The following is a 26,957-nucleotide window of genomic DNA, read 5'->3' as shown; positions in this document are numbered from 1 at the left end:
CAGTGGAAAAGAACCCGATAGTCTTCACACAGAACCAACAGTTGGATTCTGGAATGAGTGATGGCTTTAACAAAACAATGATTGGATTAGGACAATCCTAATGTAGATGGATAGGGACGTTGACAGGGAACACAGCAGGGGATAGGTAGGAGAAACTGGCTCACTAGCCTTAGTGCAATGAGAATTCTTTTATCTCTCCATGCAAAAGGATATGCAGAAAGCCTGGGGGAGGATGAAGTGATCAGTACACCCATTTAACCTTTATTACCTAGGTCCTCCACATGTCTTTGGGTCCATGTTTCTTTCCAATAGGAAATTTTCCTGTGTTTCAAACATTGAAACATGCTTGGCTCTATATGAAAAATATGAAGAGCCCCATATATGGTCCAGGGATGTAGGGTGTGTTAACGTTGGGTAGGGGGTTCCACAGTTGAGACACTGCAACAGAAAAGCCCACCAACCTAACCATGAGGTGTTGGGACATCAACAGGACCTCCTCTGAAGATCTCAAATTTATGGCAGGCTTATATGGCAGGAGATGGTCTTTTTATGACCATGATGAAGCATCTGTCATAACACGTGAAGGCTAAAACTGAGACAGGAGGAGTGTATGCAAGACCATATGTAAAGGTTTCTCTTCAGATCATTGTCTAAAATTTAAAAAGGATTTGTAAATGTGTTCATTTGGATGCACCTGGAAACCTCCAGATGGCTGCATAGTTATTTGTGTTTTTTTCGGGCTATGTGGCCATGTTCTAGAAGAGTTTATTCCTGACATAGCCTGAAAAACCCACAAAAATCTATGGATGCCAGCCCTGAAAGCCTTCAATTTCAGATTTCATAGTTGTTTCTAAATGTGTTAATCTAAATGTGCTAGAAGACCCACTTCAAACTCAACCAGTGCTTGGTTTGTACATAATATGGGACTTCCATGTGCTTCACCTCTTCCTCCTCTGTTTCAACCTGTTTCTGATGAACACTTGAACAAAACTTAGATTTATATAATGTGTGGGATTGATATGGGGAAATACTAATCTACAGATTATTTTTGTATATATTTATGTATAATTTTCTATTTCAAGGAGGAATATAATATGTTATGTTTTGTGGGGGTATTTCTTTTAAGGTCTGGCTCACTTTAGCAGATCACTACTTGAGGAGTATAGCAATTGACTGGGACAAAACAATGCGCTTCACTTTCAATGACAGAAGTAATCCTGATGATGACTCCATGGGTATTCAGATTGTAAAGGTAGTCCAAAATTTACTAATTTGCTTATTGAATTCTTTCTAGTTGTATAATAAATATAAAACATTGCTACTTGTCTGCTGTAAATTAGATTTATATTACTCATTGGTCACCAAATAAATTATTCTTTTGCCCAAATGCTAAAATTTCTCATAACTGTTTCAATAGTGTTCCAACCTGATTTTGTCCTCCACATGATTCATCCTTTCCTTCATTTTTATTTCTGTTAACAGTGAACTTAATCCTAAATTCCACAGTGTGTCTTATCAGATAGCGTTACCCAGAATGTGTGAATCACTTAATAATAGGTGGCAAGGTAAACGGAAGATGTAACACAATAATCTATGAAAGATAGTGTTGTGCTGTATATTAATCCTAACTGAAAGTTGGCTTTCAGGGAAAGTACCATGAAGGCTTCTGAAATGACACAAATTTCCTTGAAATACAATATCATATCTTTAGATATATATTATACTTCATTGGAATGCACATTTTTCTGCATTCCTAAGACAATCTTACAGAACAACTCTTTCATACCTACTTAGAAATAAATCCATTACATTCATGGGTCTTACTCCAGGGTAAGTGGCAAACTTACATTGGAATCTTACTGTTGCACTGCATTAGTAGTTGCACTTTTTTCATAGTTATGCAGCCCAGCGAGGGAAGGCAAACAAAATCTTCCAGACTGTTTTTCCAGTTCCTTACTTCCTTCACAGCTGCTGTGCTTGCAGCCTTTTTGCTTCTGCTGTTGCTATCACCTATGCTGCCATCATGCTTGTTACGTAGGTGTAGTGTACCAACAAGATTCCAGTCATAGCCATACATGTCAAAGCCATGTCTTAGGACCACTTAATAAATACCAATTCACTAGCATGTTTAAAACAATCCCAACCAGGATGATATTCAGCAAAGTCGTGTACTCTGATCCCACTGACTCTCTACCTCACCCTATTGATTGATTGAATGATTGTTTTTAGATTGTATATTGTATTTAGTGCTCTTGGTTTTATCTATTTTATGATGTGTTTTGTAATTGGTTTTAAACTCTATGTAATCCGCTTTGATCTTTTTGGAAAAGCAGTATATACATAAAATTTATTATTATTATTATTAAATATTTTTAGGCTTATCTAGAATACTGTGTAGAATACAGTGCACAGTCCCCTTACGTGGGGATCCATTCCAGATCCCTTCGCATAAGGGCAAACCAGCATATGCTGAAGCCCCATAGGAACTAATGGGGCTCGCGCCCATGGCACATATTGGTGCAGTGGCGCATGCACGCCATTGGCATGCACCCCATTCTTCTGGGGTGCACGCCGGGCCCTTGTGGTACGGCTTTCAGTGGAGCAGACTTGTTCTCTGTTGCTCCAGGGGGCAGAAGTAGAACCAGATGGTGGAAATTACATTAAAACAGACTTCATTTAAACATTAGGAAGAATTGGATGTACTATGTACTTAAGTAGAAGTTGGACAGGAACCTGCCAGACATACTGTAGTTGCATCCTGAACTGAGGTCCTTTCTAATTCTGTGAACCACAGTACAAACTTTCTCTGATTTGTTTATAAAACCAGTGGCGCTCACAGTTTGCTATACCAATCTCCACCAAGTGTTTTTAAATAATTGCACATAAACTATATTCAGTCTATATTCAAGTCTTACATGGGTATGATTGCTCAGATTTGATGTACAACAGTAAATGCTCTGTGCCCAAGGCTTTGTTTTCAATGAGTAGGGAAGTATGGATATGGACTGTATGCCTTTATACTGCAAATGAGGATATATTTTGGATGACTAGAACAGGAAATGAGGCTAAAGCCTTTCCCCTTGAAATAGGCAGGAATTGAGGGCTGTAGAAGAGTATTCCATCATGAAACCCCACCACAGCTTGAAACGGTGTAGCACAGACACAGAATGCATAAAAATAAACCAGAACAAAATAGAAATTCATACAATATAGTGAGAACTGTGACCTAGTTTTAGTCTAGAAATAACAAGGCTGTGCATCTGCCTGACTACTGTTCTGTATGAAAAGATTGCTCTTAATTGGTAGCTCTGAATTATAGATCTTATTTGTACTGTGCAACATTAATAATTAATATTGCATCTGTTCTGTTTCTTGATCACTAATGGTTTATAACCTCCAAAGCAATATGACTCTTGGGAAATAAAAAGAAATTATTGGTTTGTTTCCCCACCCCATTCTGTGTTCTTATACAGTATCTGGTTCTCTTATTCATTTGCTTATCTAAGATATAATAGAACAGAGAGTGAAATTGAATAAAGCATGTCTGTGTTTATTTCCTTGTCTGTGTAGACATGGAGAAAATTTGACCAGTATTCTCTAACTTGCACTATCCAGATATGTTGCAGATACTTGACATCCATTCATTTGCTCAGCTGATGGTGGATGTTGTAGCCCAACACATCTGAAATGTGCTAGGTTAGGGAAGACCAGTCTAGGTTCAGATGCCCTTTCAGCCATGTACCTTATTTAGTGACTTGAGAGCAGTCACCAGCGATGAACTCAAGCTACCTTACAGACTTGTTATGAGAATAAAACTGTGTGTGCATAGAGATTTTTGGAGGAACAACAAAATAAAAATATAATAGATAATGGTAATGCATGGCATAGTTCAGTAACCTAGGCTTAGTAGAGAACACACACATTTTACATTACATGTAAAAGCAGCTTCTAATTGAGATTATGTCTTGAACTTGAGCAGGAGCCTAAGCCCACATGGTTCACCTGTGTGTGTAAAAAAGTAGTGGTAAATAGGTAAGGCTGGAGTTACAGGAGTCCAGAAAGCTCCAGAGAAGCACCTTATTCACACTAGCCTTGAACATCAAATGATGCCTTTTTTTAGCTCCTCAGCTCTGGTCCTTTCTCTGAATGATACTGAATTTAAAGGTATAGTCTCTTGCCTAGGAGTTTAATATTGTATTCATTTACTCCTGCTTCACCGAGTGACTTCTTCCAGCAATGGAAATTGTGGGCACTCAGGTGAAGAAGTTGTTAATTCTTTGGAGTTCTCAGAGTTGGGGGTTGGGATCTCTTGTTAAGAGATTCTTTGTGAATAGGTCATGGTTCAAGTCCAGTTTTGGAGGCTCGTGATTGCTACTGATTCATCCATGTTTCGATCAGAGTCTGAATTTCTACTCAGAGTGACAGTAGAAGCAGATAATAATTTTATAACTAGAGAAGCTGTCAGAGAAAAGAACTATGTTTAATGCAGATATTTGAAGAAATGGGGATAAATAACAGCAGCTTGGCATAGAAACCTTTGATCATTAACAGAGTGAGAGAATGCACTTTTCTCTTAGACTAGGGCCCATTAGATTAAATATAGAAAATCTGTGATCAGATAGCTTGACATGTTTTTAAAAGTTAAAATGATCTAGCAAGCTTGGGCCAAATTAATTACTGTATATACTGGACTATAAATTGACCTCATGTATAAGTCAAGGGCAGGTTTGGGGCCAAAATTATGGATTTTGATATGACTTGTAGGTAAACTGATAATTTACCTAGTACAATATTTCAGTGTTGTGCCAGCTCCTCAAGGTGGCCTTGAGGAGCTGACACCTTACGGTACAGGAGAATGAAGAACTGCTTGTGTAAGGGGGTACTGGATACTTCCTTTCACAAACAGGTAAAAAGTACAACTATCAGCATAACGTGGAGTTATGTCAACGAAATGCTAACAGGATCTTTCATCTTTAAATCTGGTGTTCTTGTTCATAGTGTAAAATAAATCTACTCTAGAAACATGTGTTTGAGATGGTAGCACATGTGTGAATTTAATGGACAATGGAAGTCATGAAAGCTGCCTTGGGTCTCTTTTGGGAGAAAATTGGCATGCAAATTAAGTAAATAAAATTAAAATAAAATGAAAGTGCACATGTGTGTTAATTGCCCTTGAGTTGACTTTGACTCATGGTGACCCTGTGGATGAGACATCCTCAAGACCCCCTGTCTTCCACTGCCCTGCTTAGGTTTTGCAGACTGATGTCCGTGGCCTTCTTAATTGAGTCTATCCATCTGGCAAACAGCCTTCCTCTCTTTCTAATATACTCTACCTTTCTTTTATGTCTTTTATAATGAGTCATGCTTTCTTAGGATGTTGCTAAAGTATGACAGCCAAATACCAGCATTCTATTCACTTTTTATCTTTTTCTTTCCTCAGGATCTTCATCGAACTGGATGTAGCTCTTACTGTGGCCAGGAGGCAGAGCAAGACAGAGTAGTATTAAAAAGGGTTTTACTGGCTTATGCCAGGTGGAACAAATCTGTAGGCTATTGTCAAGGTTTTAACATCCTGGCTGCCCTTATCCTGGAAGTGATGGAAGGCAATGAGGGAGATGCTTTAAAAGTGAGTAAAATTACTGACAAATTACATCTATCCACATTTGCTTTTGATGGCTGATAAAGGAAATTATTAATTTTGTTAAGCATGCAGTATGCTCTCTTTACACAAGAATGCTGATGAGAATCTATATTTGGTCATAGTTTTGCTTATAAGTTAAGGAAAAATAAATCTCTTAAAATTCTTTATATGAGTGAATAGGCAATTGATACATTAAAAAAATTGTCCTCAGAACTTCCTACTTTCTTTCCAGATCATGATTTATTTAATAGATAAAGTGCTGCCTGACAGCTATTTTGTCAATAACCTTCGAGCACTGAGTGTTGACATGGCTGTGTTCCGAGACCTCCTGAGAATGAAACTTCCTGAGCTTTCCCAGCGTTTGGATACTCTTCAGAAAGCTGCCAATAAGGAAAGTGGAGGTAAGAGCCATACTGATTTCCTTACTTCTGTATTCCTATGTAATGTTTCAAACTGTTTTTAATTTCATTGAGAGTAAATACCATTTATAATTCATCTGATCATGGACCCAAAACTTAGGGTGATATAGAGCTAGCCGTTTTTTGTGCTCAAGTAAATAGAGACTCTCTAAGGCCCATGACTCCCTACGTTGGTGAAATCAAGAACAGAACTGAGAAAGGTTACTTTTTGGGATTAGAACTCCAGAGTCTCTCTGTAAGCATGGCCATTGACTATGCTGGTGGGGGTGGGGTTAGGAGCAGTAGCCCCCAAACATAACTTTTTCAGTTGTGGTTAGGACTTGTAGATAAATGCATATATGCATATGCACAGCTTTCCAACATGGTTCCTCCCATGCTGCATTAGTTGCAGTTCTTTCTTCTTCTTTCACTCCTGCCCCCGTTTCTATCCCAAAAATAATTATTTTGTTTGCAGCAGGTATTTGTGCAGATCTGACGTCCGTGACGAATACTTATTACTTTTCTAATTGGGGAAGAAGCACTTTTATTCTTCTCTATTAGTTTCTTAAATGAGCTTGAGTTTTTTTATGTTGTATCATTACAATCAACAGACATTAAAAAAAACCCAACTAGATTAAAACAAAAATTATAATATGGAGAATCGGATACATGGGCATAAGTGTAATCATAATACTCCTCTTTCTTTCCATTTCTAAAGGTATTTTGTACTGAAATATTTCAACTTCAACTATTGTTGAAGGCCAATCTAGAACTATTTGAGATAAATAATTATTTGCAGTTTAAATCCCATAACATGTTGGTTTTGTCAGGTCTAGATTTAGCAAGTCTCATTGGTATCTTTCCTGAACCAGTTTAAATTCATATACATATAATGGCTGTGTGTGCGTTGAAGTTAATTCCACTGAATTCTGGTCATTTTTGGTTTTTTAAAGATTACTTTGGACTTAAAACAGCCCCCTCCCAGCTTTTAAAGGGCCAATCATATCTCCCTGTTTTGGTCGTTTTTATGCCATTGTGGATGTGTGTGGATCTGGGGAAGTAGGTGAGGCCTGCCTGCCTTTCTTTCTTTCCATTTTATTTTTGAAGGCCAGGTATAGCCTGTCAAATTCACAAGTAGGAAAGAAATGGCCCACTCTTTCATGGACATAGCGCACTTCTGCTGTAGAGGAACATTACTAGCATGTTAACTATTGCTCTTAGATTCCTTAATCTACATCAAAATGAAGACAAGGAAATGCTATACAGTCAGCTCTTCTTATACACGGATTTTTTATACACGGATTTAAGCATACATGGTTTGAAAATGTTCCAAAAAAGTATAAATTTACCTTGATGTTCCATTTTTTATTAGGGACACCATTTTGCTATGTCATTATACTTAATGGGACTTGAGCATACACGGATTTTGTTATACACGGGGGATCTTGGAACCAAACCCCAGCGTATAACAAGGATCCACTGTACTACTATATTATAATTCTCTGTTCCCCATCCCTACCTATTGTGTTAAGAGAAACACCTTCATAGAATGGTTGCCAATAGCAAGCAGTATAATGCATTCTTTTCTATTACAGGTGGCTACGAACCCCCACTTACAAATGTATTCACAATGCAATGGTTCCTGACTCTGTTTGCTACATGCCTTCCTAATCATACAGTTCTAAAAATTTGGGATTCTGTGTTCTTTGAAGGGTCAGAAATCATACTGCGAGCGGCCTTGGCTATATGGGCAAAGCTGGGAGAGTAAGTATACTTTGCCTAAATGAAAATCAAGCCTGATTGCTGTTTGAAATAAGAGCTGTATAGTATGACATTGAAGTGCTAAAATTAATGTCTATTTATCTTTACAGGACACCCTTTTTCTCAAAGCATAAGGTTCTTCTCCATCTCACCAACTCAGTGCAGTGCCCCTTTTTGTGGTACCACTATGTTATGTATTCTTCAGTTGCTAAAGGAGGAAGCAGCTGCTGGGGCTGAGACTGAAAACTTTGCCAGAACTGAAAAACTAGGAGATAGTGAAGGCATGTGTGTGTGCGCACGCACGCACACGCACACACACTCCATTGTTTATAGCACAGGTGTACAGACTTCAGGTTTGTGGGATCTACTTTGCTCTGCACTAGCCAAGATCCAGAACAGGAAAGTGGACATACACTAAGTATCAAGGAATAGGGTAGTTCTGCCTACATGTTGAACCTTGGAATTTAAGATCATAGGAGCCCTGGTGGTGCAGTGGTTAAATGCCTGTACTGCAGCCATTCACTCGAAACCACAAGGTTGCGAGTTAAAGACCAGCGAAAGGGCCCAAGCTCGACTCAGGCTTGCATCCTTCCGAGGTCGCTAAAATGAGTACCCAGACTGTTGGGGGCAAATTAGCTTACTTGCTAATTAGCTTACTTGCTGTTCACCGCTATGATCTTTGGAATAGCGGTATATAAATAAAACAAATTATTATTAAATTATTATTAAGATCAATACCAGAACTAAATTCATGAGCCTTGTTACACACAGCTTGCTCTTCTCCCATGTTATTTTTTTATTCATTCTAATTTAGAGAGGAAACACTTGCTGACATATCTTGATCTGTTTTTCTGCAGTGGTGTATTAGGATAATGTGGTAGTTTAAATCAAGCTGTTCTGAAAATGTTTGCATTCTTACTTGTTGCTCTAACTGTTAGAAAATGTTAGCTGCAACTAGGTAGATTCTTTACATAACCTAAGAGTATAATTCTAAACCTTTGACTGTGCAGACTTTCCCCCCCCTGTATAATTATGCCTGATTCTAGACAAGATATGGACACTTGCAAGAAAACTAAGCAAGATCACTTACTGGAATGCTAACGTTTCAATCCAAGCTTCCCTTATTCAGAAATAAGTGCAGTGGGACTTCTTAGTAAGCATGCATTATGTTGGGCTGTGATGAGTATCTAGAACTTTCCAAAAGCACGTAATAGTAGTTGTTACATGATCAAACAGTATTATACCAGGAGACAGAAAGTAAATGTTCATGCTGCTTATTTGATAAAAGTGAGAGATATCATTAATTTTAAAACTGAATATATCATATATCTCACATACTGGGTCCTAATACAGACATTCGAGATGTGGGTGATCATGTTGCAATTCTAGATGGTTCCTCTTCTTTCTAAATCATAAAACTGCTAAATCTTGGCTGTCATTATCAATTCATTATATATAATAATAACGTGCACAACTGTATTGTGAGGGAAACCTCACCTTAATTCTTTATTTACAAAGAAAACCAGAATTTCATTAGTTAATCAAAGAATCATAAAGTTTTAGGAAATTATATATTTGCAGCATGTTCAGATTTATTTTAATAAGGTTAATTTGAAAAGAAAATCAAGTTGTGATTTTAATTTTTAAAAGATTTTGAAAGGAGTCTTTTTAAATGTGTTCATTTTGGCTTGTGGAAACCAGATAATCTATCTTTTTCATGTTCCTTTTGGAAAATACTCAGATGTATGTGTTTAGCTGAAATTATATGTTTGCCTTCAACAGATGGGAACATGCCAAATATAAGTTTCCATGATTAGTATGAAATTCAGAGAGTTACTGCTATTTATTTTAAGAAAACTATCAGACTAGGCAAGACTCTTGCTTACTTTCATAAAAGCTTACTAAATGAATGTTAATAAGCAATCAGAAATAGGGGATTTAGCAAAAATGTGTAAGCAATTATAACTTCTATTCCTTTAATGTTTATGATTTGTTTCCTTAAGTAACTACTTTTATGCCCTTTCTTTGACTTCTTAAAAACATTCTAAAGAATCCAGATTTTCAAAGATTAATCAAATGCTGTCTAAGAAAAAAAAAACTACACCAAGATTAGAAAGGGGTGGGAATAAACATTCTCTTGTGAGAAGGAAAAGGATGAAGATTACAAAAGCAATTTCCCCCCTGAATTGGAGCTATGTAAATATTAAAGAACACTTTTTAAAAGATCTATATTGGTGGAGGAAACATCCTTTCAAATTAATGGTTGATGCTTTCCCCTTTTGAGATTTTCCAGGAATGTCATTTACTTGCATGCTGCTTGATAACAGGTGCTTCCTTTTTAGATGACGAGAGTATATAAAAATTCATGATGACATTGACAGGCTCCATGGGCATTTTAGAAATCACTGAATGGGAAAAAGGACAAATAGTTGCCTTCCCCCACTTAAGGTTTTGGTCCTATAAAACATTTGGCAACACTTTGCACCACATTTCCTTCACTCTCTGTTCTGGAATTACTTCCTTCCCTTAGAATGGTTGATTAGTTTGATCAAAGCTCACAGCAGATGAAGTCCAGTTGAGAATTGCTATAGTTCATGGAGACAGAACAGAAACAAAAGATCCTAAAAGAGTATTTTGTTGGATTACATATTCTCTTGAAAATTACATAGCATGCTGCTGAAACATATATAAATACAGTTTACTGTCTTGTTCTCTGAGTAAAGCTATTTTTGAATACTTGCCCTTCTCTAATGTTGAACCTTTTATACTGAATTTATTTTTCTTCTTATGGTAGATAAGGTGATATATATTCAGATAATTAAATAGCGTTTAGATAATGTAAACATCTTTGTTATGATGCAGGCAGATTGATTGTTGTGAAACTGCTGATGAATTCTATGGCACCATGGGCAAGTTGACTCAAGAAATGCTGGAAGACAATCTCATTGATAGCAATGAACTTATGCAGGTTAGTGTCTATATAAACATTTGTGGTTATATGGAAGTAAAATTGTAGTGGGATGATCTTAGTCCAGTTGGGCATCCGTTCTCCTTATGTATACACATATAAAAACACCATAGTGAAATACTGTAGCTTAGTGGCAGAGCACATACTTGGCATTCCAATGGCCTCAGGTTCAACTCATCATCATATAGAACTGAGAAGTTGTTAAAAGTCAGAGACATAACCATGTTAATTAGTTTCAAAGGTGCTACAAGATCTCTTTGCATGCTGATATTCCAGACTAACATGGCTATGTCTCTGAATTCTAACAACTTCTCAGTTCTATATGATGATGTCATGAGTTGAACTTGAGGCCATTGGAATGCAAAGCATGTGCTCTACCACTAAGCTACAGTCTTTCCCCATAGAATTTTAAAATATATATTAGGGGAACCTATGCCCAACTGGACTTCAGCATAAGCTTTTGTAGACTTCATCCATGCACCTGAGGGACCAGGTCTAGGAAAGCGTATGCTTCAACATCTTTTACTCATCTAGTCTCAAAGGCACTATAAGATCCCTTTGCATACTGAGAAAGTTGTTGCTGTTCTTGTTAATTGACATCAGGTTGGCTTTGACTTATGGTGACCCTGTGAGTGAGAGCCCTTCACAGTCCTGCTGAGGTCTTGCAAACTTAGGACTGGCTTCGCCAACTGAGTAATATAATTTTCCTCTTTCCCTATTGCCTTCTACTGTTATCAATCATTATTGAGTTTTCTAATGTTGATAACAAGTCAAGATGTCTCATGATACAGCCAAAGTGCAATAGCCTTGGTTTGGTCATACTGGCTTCTAGGAGATATTCAAGCTTGATTTGCTCTAGGACCATTCATTTATCTTGTTGGCAATCCATGGTATCTGTAGAACTCTACTTCATCACCACAATTCCAAGGAGCTGGTTCTGTTCTTGTTGGTTTTCCTCACAGTCCAGCTTTAATAACCATACACAAAAATCAGAAACACTACTGGAAAAGTTTCCTGTTTAAAACCCAGGTGACATGCTGCTAGTCGGTGTAGCTAATACTGGGTTAAGATGGAACAGGGTTGACTTTGGGATGAGACAGTATCCTATGTTCAAAATAGTAATTTTAAAAAAACCTTACAGATGTTCTCAAGTACACACTCATATTTTATTGAAGCATAGTGTTATTAGTAGTATAATTCATCCTTGTGTAGCCTGCTTTCTATGTAGCTTTGGCAAACACATTAAAGTCATGGAAGGAACCTTATAAATAATGTATCTCTATTGTTCTTTTAAAATAAAATGTGGTGAGTGCCTACATTTCTCTCAAAATAGGATTTACAATTTTTCAAATGTCAGTTTGTATACTGAAATGGCTGTGATGAATGTCAGGCTTAAACTACGGCCTACTCCATTATGAATTACATTTTAGTGGTTGGTTTGATGTGTGAAGCCAAGATATAGTATTAGTCACAATAAAGCTGATCCGTTTTACATAAGTCAGAAATGAAAACAGATATGTAATTTTTCCAGAACCTGGAAGTTACGTTTTGGGAGGACAGTGCCAAAATTTCCTCAGACAACATAGTCACTGGCTTTTATAGCGGGACGAATCTATGAGCTGTAGTCCAAAAAAGTAACTTTGTCACACTCCTTATTTATCATACGTAATAGAAGAATAACTTGATGATGTATGGTGGTCCGCTGCAGTTAATGAACCTCCTGTTCTTACTGCTTTAGTAGGACTGCAAAAATGAGAGCACATTTAAACCCATGGTAGGCCACAATCTGCGGTTAATCATAGTTGGTAATAAATGTGGGCCTGATGTAGAGAACAGAAACATATATTGTGTCCTTTGAATGCATTGTCTTGTGCTTTTTTCATACAAAGGAGCAATTGATACTTGGTTGCTTCTTTTGATAAATGTGTTTTTTACAGAATATTAGAATTTTGAAGATATTATGGACAATGAGTGATTTCCATGTTTAATTATACAATGGGAAACTAAACAGTGGGACTTTTGTATAACCTCTTTCACAGTTAGTCAGCAACACAGAGAGAAATGTAGTGGTACTATAACTGTTCTCTGAAGATGCCAGCCACAGATGCTGGTGAAACGTCAGGAAGAAACTCTTCTAGAACATGGCCACATAGCCCAAAAAACCCACAAAAAAACTATGAATTACGGCCATGAAAGCCTTCGACTCCGCATTGTTTCAATAGACACTGTGTGAAACAGATTGCCATTGACATTTAAAGTATAAATTACAGTATTTTCAAGTTTTCATGGAGTGCTTTTCCCCAAGGAATGGACTGTAGTGTATAGTAAGTAAGCAGATGAAAGTAATCAAACTCCATTAAGGGGGAAGCTGTGCTGATGCTGTTTTGTCTGTAATTCTCATTCCCACAATCTTGTGCAGCATCTTTTCTGGGGGTGGGTGGGTATTTTTCAAGCTTGTACACACAAAATGGAAAACAAAGAGTCCTGGCTGACCCAAGCACAAGCATCAGAAGTGCTTGATGTTTAATTGCTTATCCTTTCAACATGAGATTTTCTCCTCTCTTCTTCAAGCAAGTAGAGGATATATTTCTGCTGCAGCTTTTGTGCCTTAAGCACAGACCAAGCACATTCACTCACTACTTACTTGTTCAGAAATATATCATAAATAAGAGAGACCTCAGTCAGTGTAGAATGCATTCAGGATCAGTTCTCTTTTGCAAAACATCCCTAGGTCTTCTGGACCTTAGCTTAGTCTGTAAATCAGCATGCAGGGATTTATACTAGTCAAACTAAATGTAGGATCTCAGCCATCCAATTTCATTTAGATTTTTGAGGGGATTTTTTTTTGTAGTCCATGTAGCTCCTAGAGAGTTCCTGGGACATAAAACTGGCTTCTGGGTCACCACAATTGTCCATCCTTTCTGTACTGAAATACATGAAGTAATGGTAAATACAAAGACTGCTTAGAACATATGCAAGACCCTTTCTTTCCATAATTAGTGCATTCATAATTAGCTTCTGTGGGCTTGTATTAGCTTGTGGGAGGTTATCTTTGCTTGCATGCTTGTAACTTGGGAAAGGAAAATCTATGATTTTGTGCCTGTAACATTTGATGCTATAAAGGCAAACCATGCTGGTAAGAGATTGTACAGCTGAATATTGACAGCCTTTATTTATTTTGTTCCTTGGGGGCTTGAGAAAGTTTTGGGTGCACAGAAAGATAGATTTGAGGCCATATGTGGCCCAAAGACTGCACTTTCTTTATCACTGTTCACCGCTCAGTGTTCACCATTGTTCACCACCACTGAGAAGGCTTTTAATTCAGTTTTTTAAAACATTTTTCTTTCTTAGATTTGCATGCCATGTAGTCCCAGAGTAAATGAATTATGCTCTTTTAAATCTAAAACTGGCTGCAATTTTAAAAACTACTTAATGCACATTAACAGCTTAGCTGTGATTATGCCACGGTTGGAAGATAATTTGAGAATCCTCAATTGTATAATACATTTTAAAGATAGATATTGATAAATGCCAGGATTTGGTGAACTTTTGCTTGACTTGGGTTTTTTGAAACAGGGGCTTCAGCTAATATTGGGAAGTAGCCATATTGATGTTTTCCCTAAAATAAAATAAATGATAAAGTATATATCCAGAAACATAGGTTGCCTGTGGCCTATTTCTTTAAAAGGGAAGCCAGATTGTTAAGGGAAACGTAAAGCACTGAGAAGTAAGATAGAAGTGCTTCACCTTGTAGTGCCAAGTGACTTGACATAAACATGTTCTCTGCCTTACAAAGCAAATGGCTACAAATGTCAGTGACTGTATATTCACACCTGTTTCATTCTCTGCATTCTAAGATTCCTAATATCTTTTCTGGCTGTTTTAGTCGTTATATTTCTTGTGAGTCATCCTTTGCCTTTCTTGCATATCTCTTGCATTGTAAAAGCTAAATCTTTCAATATTTCCTTTCAGGAAATGCATTATCTAATCCTAAAAGTACGAGACAGCCTTCCTACATTTGAGTTTGGCATGAAAAGTTGTTTTAAAGGCACTGCTTTGAATCCATGTTTCTTTTCTTTTCCTTCTCAGACTGTTTATTCCATGGCCCAGTTCCCTTTCCCACAGCTAGCAGAATTAAGGGAGAAATACACATACAATATTACTCCTTTTCCTGCCTCAGTAAAATCAAATTCAGGGTAAGTCTTTTCTTTCTTTGCTGTACTCTTGTAATATAATAAAAATAACAGGGAAATACACTAAAGGACCAAATAGATATGTTCGGTGTGGGGTGGCAAATTTTTTCCTGTTGCCTGAGGTGGGAATCAAAGTGCTGCTTCCCATTGTATCACATTCAGAGATGTTCCCCATTCCCAGTGAGAAAAGGAAGATAGTACAGTGGTGGCACTCAGCAGCCCAAGAAGAACATGGCAAGGCACCAGTGCTTTTAAAAAGAGCCACTGTGAGGTTCTTCCTTCTTTCTTGAATTGGAGGCTGCAGTGGGCAACTCAGTTCACTGCCTGTGTAGGGTTGGATTTTGGACAGGTCTTCACCCAGCAGCACAAACAGTATCTACACTCAGCTGTGGGTCAAGAACTAGCTGTTCTGGAAACAAAACAGCACTGAGCTGTTTCCCTTTCCCCTTTACCAGAATGAAGCTGAGCATCAGCTGATGGTGGAAAGTGGATGGCTGAGTGGGTGGATATGGTAGCAGGCAAGAGCAGAGAATTGAAAAATAGATGCAGAATGAGAGTGGAACGAGCTGTCATGCTGAAGAGAGAGATGAAACAGACTAAACCAACCTGAAGGTGGAGGAGTTAGAAAGAGCTAGTGCTTTCTGGGACTGAAGCCACTTCTTGACAGCTCATCTCCCAAACCCTCTGCAGTAAAGCCCCCCTCTTTGTTTCCATGGGGATCCATTTGAGATCCCTGAGTAGTTGATTTGTGTAGAGGGAAGAGGGAAGGATGAACTATATTTCAGCTTATATGCCTCTATTCATGTTAAGTATGTTGCTTCCTCTTGGCAGACTTAACTGCAGCCGTGCTGCCTTCCCAAAGAGGAAGAGGAGGGTGGCATAATAGGGGACTGGCAAAGGTAGACTTTAGCAGCAATGTGAGGGGCTCAGGGAAGGTATGGGACCTGGAGTCATCTCCACTTCTTACTTCATCCATCTGGGGAGGATGGATGGCTCTGAACACGGAGGTTCTTGGCTCTGAACAGCTGCAGCTGTCCCGAGTGACAAAAAACCTAGCGGGCCTGGGAGAGAAGTGGCAAATTTGCTGCCTCTTGCTCCTTGCCCTTGAAGAAATTGTCTCGTCTAGGCTAATGGCAGGGCTGGCCCTGGATAACTGTACATATCTGACTCTGTTGAACTCTTCAGTTCATTATGGCTACATTTATTAAACAGAGTTATATGTCTGTATGCTTTTCTTTTTCAGGCGACTGGGGAAAATTAGAGATAGTGATGAAGAGAATGAGCTTGATGAGGAGGATTCTATAGCTAATGTCATTGGTTGCCTTGGGCCATTCAGTGGTTTTTTGGCTCCAGAACTACAAAAGTATCAAAAGCAGTTCAAAGGTAAATACTGGAAACATTTCAATCTTGTTGTGGGAGACTCTTGGTTCCGTCGGTTCATTCCTCAACAACATTTGAAAACTTGGGAGATACATGGGTAGGGAAAATGGCATAGGCTAATAATTGACATTCCACATATCTTCCTCTGCACAAATGTTGGTCATGCTTAATGTAATCAAATACTCAAAGAAAAAGCTATGCAGTCCGGTGGCCCGTAACAGAGAAACAGAGAGGTAAATGTTGAAGCTCATACACAAATTCTTTGATATCGCTTATTGTATAATAAAGTGGGATCCCATATCTGATATAATATGCAGATAACTAGGGATGTCAAAGGATACTAGTACGTCCTATCAAGAAGGCAGTGAACTTGCACATTTTTTTTCACATTGTAGCACATCCCCCCAAAAAAATATTGGCACAAAACAGAACAAAAACATTTTGTGAAGAATACAAATGTTTTCTGTGCAAAAATGTCAAAGGTTTGCACCAAAACCAAAAGTTTTTTTAAACCAACATGTTTTTTTCCAAAAAAGTCCCATAGTGTAAAAAATAATAGAAAAATGTACAAAAAAACCTCATGATCTCACCCAGCAGGGGGGGAACTAGTGAAAATTTGCCCTTCCACGTGATAGTAAAATGTGAAGGTTGACATCCTTACAAATGACTGAGCAGTGATGAGACATTTTCCTCTTCCTTATCTATATCCCCCTTTCATCTGCTTGCTTGCTGTCCTGTATATGTATATATTGTAACCATATAGGTTTTTCCCCCCTGTGTGGAGAGCTAAGTACTAACAAGTAGTTTGTTCATGTTTAATGCATTTTAGTTCTAGGCATCTGCTGCAGGACCTTTAAGATTTCTAATCTTATATAATTGAAAGGAAATGTAAGGGTTATCTAAATTGGCTAATTTTTTAAAGGATTGTCTGAGGTGGAATCCACTGTTATTGGATTACATTCTGATGGGTTTCTCATATTTCTCCTCCTGTTTATAGAACATAATGAGGAGCAGACTTTAGGATCTAGTAACATTGCAGAACTAAGTCCTGGAGCAATAGATGCCTGTCGAAGTGAATACCATGCAGTCTTTAACAGCATGATGATGGAACGTATGACCACAGACATTAATGCACTGAAAAGACAGTATTCCCGAATAAAGAAGAAACAACAGCAGCAGGTTCATCAGGTGTACATCAAAGCAGGTAGAGGCTTATTTGGTTTATTCTTTCAGGGCAAGATTGCATTAATTATATTAATTATATTTTTTCAAGATAGATACATGATGGCACTAATTAGATTAGGTTTAAGAATCACACAGAATTCCCATTGTATTTGGAGTTTCCAGTGTTTTTCACTCCTGGTTGTTGTGGTTAGGGCTTCTGTAGCTTACAGTCCAACAACATTTGGAGGGCCACATGATTCCCATCCTTGAACTATATGTATAAATTGTGCTTGCATATATTTACTTATATAGAAAAAGAAGAAGAAAGAAGAGAAGAATGATGAGGAGTAACTGGAAAGAGGTCATTTTACTAAAACAAGTGTGGCACTTATAGAAATGATTGTGATCTTTGTTTTTCTTTTGTCAGGGTCTGAAGATGAAGACCCTGGGCTATTGTTAAATCCCAGGGACCAGCTGAATAATGGTATTTAAAGACATCTGTGCTAACTTGGGTGTACAACTTTGGTTTTATTGATTTCACTAACATCTGAGGCATCCTTGGATTTGTGATTAAACGTTATAAATTGCCCATTGGCTAGGCCATGTTTTTGACTTAGAAGTGCAAACAAATTATGCTAAATTAGTGTAGAAACAACTTTGGTCTAAATTTTCCTGCTATACAGACATGCATACCTATATACATATGAGTCTCTACTGATTTGTACTCTTTGTGGTATTATTATCTATGGGATGTACAATCTATGGAGACTGCACTTTCTCTTTGTTGCTAGAGAAACGCCTAGCTACCTAAAGTGGTGCCATAGGCCAATTCTGATGTGAATGAATTTCCAGGACATTAGGTCCCATTTCTTACAAGGGAAATAAATATTCTTGAAACACAGTTGATCAAGTCTGCAATTACAAGACAACTGTGCTGCCAAGATTAAAATGAAAAAGGCTTTCATTTCCCAGGATTGCCATAGGTCCTTCTCATAAATTTTAACCTCTTGGTTGACATTCTCTATCATTGGATGTGGTGATGGTATTAAATTGGTGAATGTTCACTGTATAAGGGCAAGTCTTCATGCAATTGTTTGATTATGGAAAATTTTGTGTAGATGGTATGAAGGAGAAACAAGAGGCAGAACTGAGTATGGTAGTGGCATGATATAATTGGGAAAGCAGATACTAATCATTAGTAATTTCTTCCTTCTATAGTGTCCTCTAAAATATTAATTATTTAAATTATTAATTAATTTACCATTTTATGTTTATAATTTCATATTCTTACCTGTTTTTCACTGCATTGAAAACAATCATGGGTTCCTTTGGGATGTATATTCTTTCTTTCTTTTTTTTAGTGCATGTTGCAGTATTTTTGGGATGAGTCACAGAATATTTATACAGTCACCTCGCCGTTTTCGTGGACTTGAAGTCCATGACTCGATGATTCACAGAGGGGCAAACCCCATTGGCTAAAATGGTGTGCACGGCCATTCAAGCCAATGGGGCCGGAATATGTGAGAGTTTCTGTTTTCGCGGTGTGTGTGTGTGTCTGGAACAGATCCTCCATGAAAACAGAGGGGTGACTGTATTAGTCACATTTCCTTCATCTTTCCTCCTGCAGAAGGTAGGATTTCCTCTTTGGAGGAAAGGTGGAATAAATCTGTTAACTCTAAAGAGCTCAGAGTGGTATATAGAACTCTCTTCCTCCTGCTTTACCTTCACAACAACCCTAAGAAGTAGGTCAGGCTAAGAAAGAGTATCTAGCCCATGGTCTCACCCAGACATTGAATTTCATGGCATAGCGGAATCCAGAACTGGATTTAGTGACAATTGGATCTTCCAAGGCCCAGTCCAATTTTCTAACCAATGTACTACATTGGCTATCATGCTTCCATATATATTTTTGGAGCATTGTGTCAGGCTAACTAAGCTGTATCTGAGCTACATCTCAGTGACCTAGCAGGTGCCTTGCATGTAAAAGGTCCTAGATTGAACCAGTGGCATTTTCAGATAAGGCTGAGAAATACCCCAGTTTGAAAGCTGCTGCCAGTCCGTGCAGACAGTACTAAGCTAGATGAACCATTAGAAAGAAGAAGCTTCGTAATGTATCAGATACTTTCACTTTAAAAATAAACTGATCTTATTTTTAATTTTGCTTTCTTAGTTCTGAATCAAATGTAAAGTAAAACAGATTTCTATTGCTTTGTTGTTTATTGAATGCTCTATCTTGCATATTCATGCTTTACTAAAAACAAACTAATGAACAACAAACTTATAAACAAAACACTGTGTAGCCTGTCCTTAAACCTGGTTATTATTTTCAGTTAATAAAAGAGGATATAGGAGAAGTTCATACTGTAATCTTTTGTTCAATTTTAGCTTTGAGGACCCAGTGCATAGTAATCAGAATTACTCCTGCCAACAGTTGTTTCCATGTGTGCATACAAATTTGTGTGTGTGCATCAGAAACTGAGTTAGGTGATAGCTTATTTTTCATTATGTTTATTTGCCTCATATCTTTCAATAGTACAGCTCATTTTCTACTGGGCCCTTTCAATGTGTGGGTGTGTGTATGTGCCTTCAAGCCACCTACAGACCTAGAGTGACACCATGAGTTTTCATAGGGCTTTTCTTAGGCAAGGAATACTTAGAGGTGGTTTTGCCAGTTCCTTCCTCTGAAATATAGCCTACAGCACCTGGTATTCCTTGGTGGTCTCCCATGTAAGTACTAACCAGAGATGACCCTGCTCAGTTTCCAAGATCAGATGGGATCTGGTGCCTTTGGGATATTTAGGTAAAGGCTCCTTTCAATAGTATCTTTTAAATGTTTGTTTTCTTCAGATAAAGGGCCAGTTACCAGTCTTCTGCCTTCTCAAGTGAACCATTCTCCAGTGATCAATCATCTTCTACTAGGAAAGAAGATCAAGCCAACAAATAGGTCTGCCAAAAATGCTATTATTCATATTCCAAATCATGCAGGAGGCAAGATGTCACCTGGCCCACATGAAGATCTGAAGACAAAGCTCAACTCTCCCTGGCGCACTCACATTAGGGTACATCGGAAGAACATGGCAAGAGCCAAAGGCCAGCTGGGCTATGGGGATACTATAGGACTAATAGAAGAGCAGAGTGAGGGTGGGAATACTAAGAGCATCAGTGCAAAAGAGGAGGCTCCAAGCAAACCAGAATCTGTAGGAGAAGGAAATGATTCAGATGCTGGCATTACCAGGGAAGCTGATGGACAATCTCCTGAACCAATGTACAAAGATGCCAATACCAGTTCAAACATATCAGCAGTTCAGCTGAAGCTGGAAGCACTGGAACTTACCCAAAACAACAATGATGACATTGACTCCAGGCCAAGTCTGTACTGTCAGACACACTCCTCGGAATTACCGAGTTCACCCAAAGACAATGGCACAGTGGCAAAATCCCCTGAAGGCAGCACTCCCAAGTCACAAGTCTTTAGTCCTTTCCCTAATGTCAAGCCACTTAGAAAATCAGCTGCAGCCAGGAATCTAGGATTGTATGGTCCAACTGAAAGAACCCCAGCTGTTCACTTTCCACAAATGAGCAGAAGCTTTAACAAGCCTACAAATGGTAACAGTGGTTCTAAAAGACGATGATGCATATATTTCACTTCATTTATATTGTTACTGGCATTATCACTGCTGTTTTAATTTTTATGGTATGTGTCTATGGGTCCAAAGGGATTAATATATAATTTATTTCATTGAAATAATGGTGATCAATGTCATAAATTTGTTTTTCTATAATATAGAATAGTGAAAGTATATGGTGACACATTCCGTTTTCATGGTTAAAAAAATAAAATAAATTGACTTGCAGCATGGCAAATGTTTCTGTCTCTGCTCAGTTCTGCCAGTCATTCAAATGATATTTGTAGAGCGGATTTCCTTCAGTTTTGTTCAGCATTTTGGGAAGACTACGACCATGTTATGCCAAGTGGTTAATTAGTTGATCCTCCTAGCTGCCTGGAACAGAACTGAGCATCAGCCTTTCACACAGATTAAAATATCACTAATTTCAGTAATATATTTGAACAAATGACATACTAGCAGGGTTTCAGAGTTTAGACTGTTGTCTCTTTTAATAGTTTCTATAATACAGCAGTCTATATCAGATGAAAAATAATGTGTTTAATATTTATCATGGCTTGACTGAACATTGACCTCTAGTGAATTGTGAGACAGTAGGAATAGATACTTACTGTAAATCTGGAAAATTTAAATTTACAATTCCTGGCAGCATTTTATGTTAAAGAGAAATCTACATATCTTCAGTCCAGTTCAGTTCAGTGGGCCTTATTTCCATGTAAGTGAATATATTGTGGCCTTGATCTTTTTTGTAAAGTGACTAACATTTAAAATGTTTAGCACTTTTAATCTCTGATCTGTTAGGTTCCCAATTAAGCAAGACTCATGGCTGTGTTCTTATGATATGAGATCACTGTCTATGTATTTTCTAACTTTTTTACAATGAAGATTTGTAGCCGCTTCCACAAGATTATGTTCTCTCTGTCAGCATCTGAAGTGAGCAAACAAACTAGGAAATCATGGCTGAAGTTTTTACTGTGCTGTGTTGTTGAACTTGACAGACATCATGAAATGTGGATCCCATTCCCTTCATTTGCATTTTAGAAAAACAGATAGACGAATATGGTACCTTTGTTCCCACCTGCCAATGTACTATAAGAATAATTTACAATCCTACCTACAAAAAATGTACAAGGCTGTGCAATACTGTTTCAGTGTTCAAGAATTAATGGACAGTGGGGTCGGGTGAAGTGACAAAGGTTTTGGAAAGCTGTTACTTTGCTGAAACAATTCTGTATTTTTAAAATAATCGTAAACATAATGCTAATACTTCACAGTATGGGTGTGAAGACAAATGTGAAGGCTGTTAGAGCTATGCAAAGTTAATTGCAATAAAAGTAATATGTGCTGCCATGACAACAATTGTCAATAGAAGAGAATCTCTCTCTGTTCAGAATAGTTGTATTCTGAACCTTAAACCTATGTGCATAAGAAAGGAAGGTGCTTAAAGAACAAAAGATGATGACTCAGTCCTCCTCCAGCATCAGTTTGTGGCTATTTCTGGTACAAAAGAGTTTCCTAGTGTACATAATCTTCCACAAGCTTTGGGTACAATGTCTCAAGATGAGTATCTTTCATCTTACAATCTAAAGTTGGTTAAAAAGGTGATATGAACCTTGTCTACATAGGCTATTATGATGATACACCAAATGTGATTACAGATATGTAATTGCAGAGAGCATGCACAAATTATTAAAATACTAGCATTTTTTAAAAATGACCAAGATCCAATGCACTTAATTTTTAGGGAATTTTACACTTGTGATTCCTGAATTGAAGTCTGCATGCTGCATGTCAAAACTTTTCTGAATCTAGAGAAGGTTTAAAAGTAATTTGTAGTATGGCATCAGGGCTTGCTTTTGACAAGAAAAGTTCCAGAGTGTGTGGACTTCTCTGATACAGATCTTTGGATCTCTGTTACTTCTTCTAATATTTAGTAGAATTTGCAAGAACAGCTATTCTCCATATACTATATACCATATTTAAAATTATTACATTTGGTGCTTGAAGCACACTGACCTAAAGTTAAATTTGTATTCTTCTGTTCATTTTAAACTTTAATATATTGCTGCTCAAACATTACACATAAGACCAAATATCTAAAAGTGTTATTTTTTTTCAGTATATGTATTTCCATAACAAATTTGTTCCTATTCTTAATGGAGTAACTAAGGTGGTTAAATGAAAGCAAAGGAGTTGAAATTAATCTCTAAGACTGACAGCAAGCATTCTTCCTATTAATAGTTGTGAAAATGTTTTATTTGTCTGTTCCCACACCCATTGAAATGTTTTGGAAACTGCTTTGTTACATGCACAGTGAAGTCAGTGATTATGTGGAATACTGTTTGGGCAGTAGAATTCTCTCTACACATGAACACTCGAAGAGGAAATGCTAAATCGGGCCCAGTGTCTCTAACTTTATCATAATGTCTTAGGTGGGTTTGGGCCCATCATTTTGGCCATCTGAGTGATGCTGGTATGAAACTTAAGCAAATTACCATGATTGCACGCCTTATATGGTGTGTTTTAAGATACTTCAGTGTTAAATTTGGTGTCTTATGGGTTTCTTCTTTGATGTATATCATACATTATAAATATATACAGGATGTGTAAAACTGTGTTTTGGAGCAGTTTGTCTTTCTCTCTGTGTGAATATAGTTGTTACTGTTATTAAAATATATCAATACCTCCATACCTAGTTTAGAAATTCCCTATTCTCAAGATGGACTCAACGCCCATTCCATTCTTTGGAAGTGAGAAGGTCACTTAGCTATAGATGCCCCATTCTGTGTTTACACATAAAGATGAGGAAGGGAGCTTCCTCACTGATTTATAACAGTTAATTACATTCCTTGATTATATGCCTTCTTTTAAGTGACAAACTCTCTGATGCAAACAACCCAAAGTCCCTGTTGAATGAATTTCACAGACATTAAACTAGTTGCCTGCTATGATAAAGGTACCAGAACAAAGGCAGTGTGAAAGTGTTGATAGTACAAAGCACATCCTCTCTATCTGTCATCTAAGTTTTTAAAATTCCTCTGAATGCCTACATGAGGAAAACAAGTTGCAAAGGGGTATATAAAGTGGGCTCTGAAATAATTTCTTTGTCTCAGCTTGGACTTCACAAAGTGCATCTTTTTCTGCTGCAGAAATAAACCTCTATTTTTACTCCTTGCTCCAAATTGCTTTTGCTAATTTGGACCAATCTGCTAGGCAGTGAACTTTATTCTTGCGACAGTTTAGCAACCCACCTACAAAGACTTCCTTAGCTTGGACTTCATCGAATCACCTTCCCATTGACAACTCAGGTGTCAATGGGTGAGTTCACCTACAAGGGGTAGTTGAAAGGAGGGGTGAACCAGTTGGGCTGATAAAGGATGGGTCCTTCACAGAGTAAAGTACTTTTTATTTTCCTGGGATTTTCTTCTTGGGTGAGAATTTGGAGTGTGTGCATGTACATGTACATGTATGTGTATGTTCTTCCTTTTGGGGTACAGAAGCTTGCCCATTGAGAGTGCACTCAGTAGGCGTGAATAGGGACTCGGTGTGAGAGGCCATTTTTCAGCCGGACCTACCAGACCAACACTACATAGAACCCAGATAGATAGAAAGGGTAATTTGATGAGTGTGTGGAAGGTGTTTTCTCCAGTGAATCTGAGAACCCTTTAGGGCTTGACTCAGACCTTGAGAAAATGTTCCTGTGTGAAAGTTTTTGTCCCTTTGTAATGCCAGGTAGGCTGGACTGAATGGGTTCTGGCAAAATTAAGCTTCCCCAGGAAAGTGACCCCCTGAAATGTGTACTTGAGAATTGGGAATCATTATAATGGAGGAAAGGACTAGAGAAAGGCATTTGGTTACAACTTGTAATACAGAGCAGCCCTTCCTAACCAAGACCTCATTATAAACAAAGAACCAGCCATGGGTCATTTGAGCTCAAGAAATTAACAGCCTTGCATGCACCTTACTCCAGAAAGTTTCTGACTAAGCAGGCCTGAACTACTGATTGACTTGGCAGAGGCAGTCTCAAAATTTAGCAAACTACAAATGTTAGTAGCACCCGAAATTGCAAAGCTGCAGCAGTTTCGTACCTGGTGGAAGATTTCTTCCATGACATTCAGCACAACAGTCCACCATATCCCATTTTAGGTCCAAATGCACCCCCCCCAGACCAATAGCAGCTCTCCCTACAGAATCCAGAAACATCCACTGGAGTGCCAATGTCCACCTCTGCCTTTTTATTCAGATCTGGCAATGTCATCCTTAGGCTTGAATGATTTTTAAAATATATAATATGTTGAGTTGATCCGTTTTCTTCCACTTAGGCAGGCGCTTCCAAATTCCAGTATTTCTAACCAGCCTGTATAATGAACAAATTTATGCTTGTTTGTCCTATGGAGCATCATAACATGGCTGTTGAAATGATTTCCATGGTCACCGAAGCATGAAAAAATTCCAGTAAGATTAGTCATTTGTGCAACTTGCTCAGACAATCATCTAACATGTATTGGATGACAAAATGAATCATCCTATATTTTAACGAGTTGCTTTGACCAGTACTGAAGTGTACTTTGTTATGTTAATTAAAGCATGGACTGTATTATTTATTCAATCATCCAATGTGTGAATCACTGTATAGGTGAAGTGCTCATGACAATACTGTACACGTAAACCTATAAAGATAAGTGTATGTGTTTATGCACTTATATGTGCCATGGCATTAAGACTTTGAAAGCCCAAATCCCTTGGCACTGATATGAAGGGAACCCAAGAACTGTGTGCCTCAGAATTACCTTGTTTTTAAAAATCTGATGAGTTGTACTAATTAAGAAATACCACTTTTACTCATTAGATGGCACACCTTTCTAGTGTTCTCAGGAGTTTATCAGACATTGGAAGTATGATCCAATGGCAATCTGAATGCAAGCATGGGGTTTCACATTATTGCCTGATAGACTACCACACGCAATTTCGGGCAATGGGGAGTCAGTCCGAACACAATCATGGGGTTTCACGTTATTAGGTGATAGATTATCACATGCAATTTCGGGCAATGGCATGCTATTTTCGGGCGATGGGAAGTCAGTTTGAATGCAATTCGAATTCACGTAAATTCGCTGAACTAGCGAATTCACGTGAATGCGTTCTGGCCTCACTTTCTTTTCATTCGAAATCAAGATAAATTCCTCCCATGTGATATACTCCATGGTATTTCTGGCTACACATAGATTTAAAACTACTGAAAATTAGTTGTTTTAAAATCCAAATGACCAAGAGGTACACAGCCTTAGGATCTCTGTAGTGTCAATGCCAAGTTGCAAGTGTTTAGATTTCATGAGACTCACACTACTGTGTAATATGGCTTGTGACAGTTACTATAAAGCAGAAGATTGGTTTGAAAGAGACATTACATCACATAGGCGCATTACAGACCGCCCCTTTGGGGCGGCCTGTAGGCGCACCTTTCCCCGGTATATCGGGGCCTCAGCTGCCAGACCGGCAGCCTCCGAGGCCCCAATCCGCCACTTTCCAGGCTGCGGGGAAGTGGCAAAAGGCTGCTTCCCCGCAGCCTGGAAAGGGGTGTCCTTGGGGCTTCAAGCCCCAAGGACACCCCGCGGCGGCGGGGAGGAGGCGAAAGGGGCTGCTTGGCCCCGTTTTCCCTTGCGTTGCTGGGCGCAGCTGTCTGAAGGCTGCACCCAGCGACGCAAAGTAGCGCTGCAAACCAGGAAGGAGCTCCGAAACGGAGCTCCTTCCTGCTCCGTGCAAAGGGCGCATTAAGCGCTCTGGCGCAGAACGACGATGTCACATCCGCGCCGCCCCGTATAGAGG

General features: G+C 38.3%; 1 protein-coding gene across 4 annotated transcripts in view; it reads left to right on the top strand.

Annotated features, from left to right (window-relative positions):
- LOC149312211 (TBC1 domain family member 30-like) overlaps nucleotides 1–25,707 on the top strand; it is a 61,238-nt gene extending 35,531 nt beyond the window's left edge. For 2 of the 4 annotated variants that reach the window (XM_089524193.1, XM_089524192.1), the window contains 10 exons: nucleotides 1,127–1,252; nucleotides 5,441–5,626; nucleotides 5,874–6,042; nucleotides 7,635–7,803; nucleotides 10,663–10,768; nucleotides 14,858–14,964; nucleotides 16,205–16,344; nucleotides 17,339–17,545; nucleotides 17,933–17,989; nucleotides 20,353–25,707. In XM_089524193.1, the coding sequence (XP_089380319.1) occupies nucleotides 1,127–1,252; nucleotides 5,441–5,626; nucleotides 5,874–6,042; nucleotides 7,635–7,803; nucleotides 10,663–10,768; nucleotides 14,858–14,964; nucleotides 16,205–16,344; nucleotides 17,339–17,545; nucleotides 17,933–17,989; nucleotides 20,353–21,137 (2,052 nt within the window). In that variant the 3' untranslated portion in view covers nucleotides 21,138–25,707. The remainder of the gene's footprint in view (nucleotides 1–1,126; nucleotides 1,253–5,440; nucleotides 5,627–5,873; nucleotides 6,043–7,634; nucleotides 7,804–10,662; nucleotides 10,769–14,857; nucleotides 14,965–16,204; nucleotides 16,345–17,338; nucleotides 17,546–17,932; nucleotides 17,990–20,352) is intronic. The other 2 variants (XM_089524195.1, XM_089524194.1) reach the window with 2 other exon arrangements.
- Nucleotides 25,708–26,957: the final 1,250 nt, after the last annotated feature.

The sequence above is a fragment of the Sceloporus occidentalis genome, unplaced genomic scaffold (assembly GCF_023333645.1).
Source record: "Sceloporus occidentalis isolate IW3139 unplaced genomic scaffold, rSceOcc1.0.p SCAF_5, whole genome shotgun sequence".
In the NCBI taxonomy this organism is placed as follows: domain Eukaryota; kingdom Metazoa; phylum Chordata; class Lepidosauria; order Squamata; family Phrynosomatidae; genus Sceloporus; species Sceloporus occidentalis.
The sequence above is the reverse complement of the archived record's forward strand: the minus strand, read 5'-3'. Positions and strand labels throughout refer to the sequence as shown.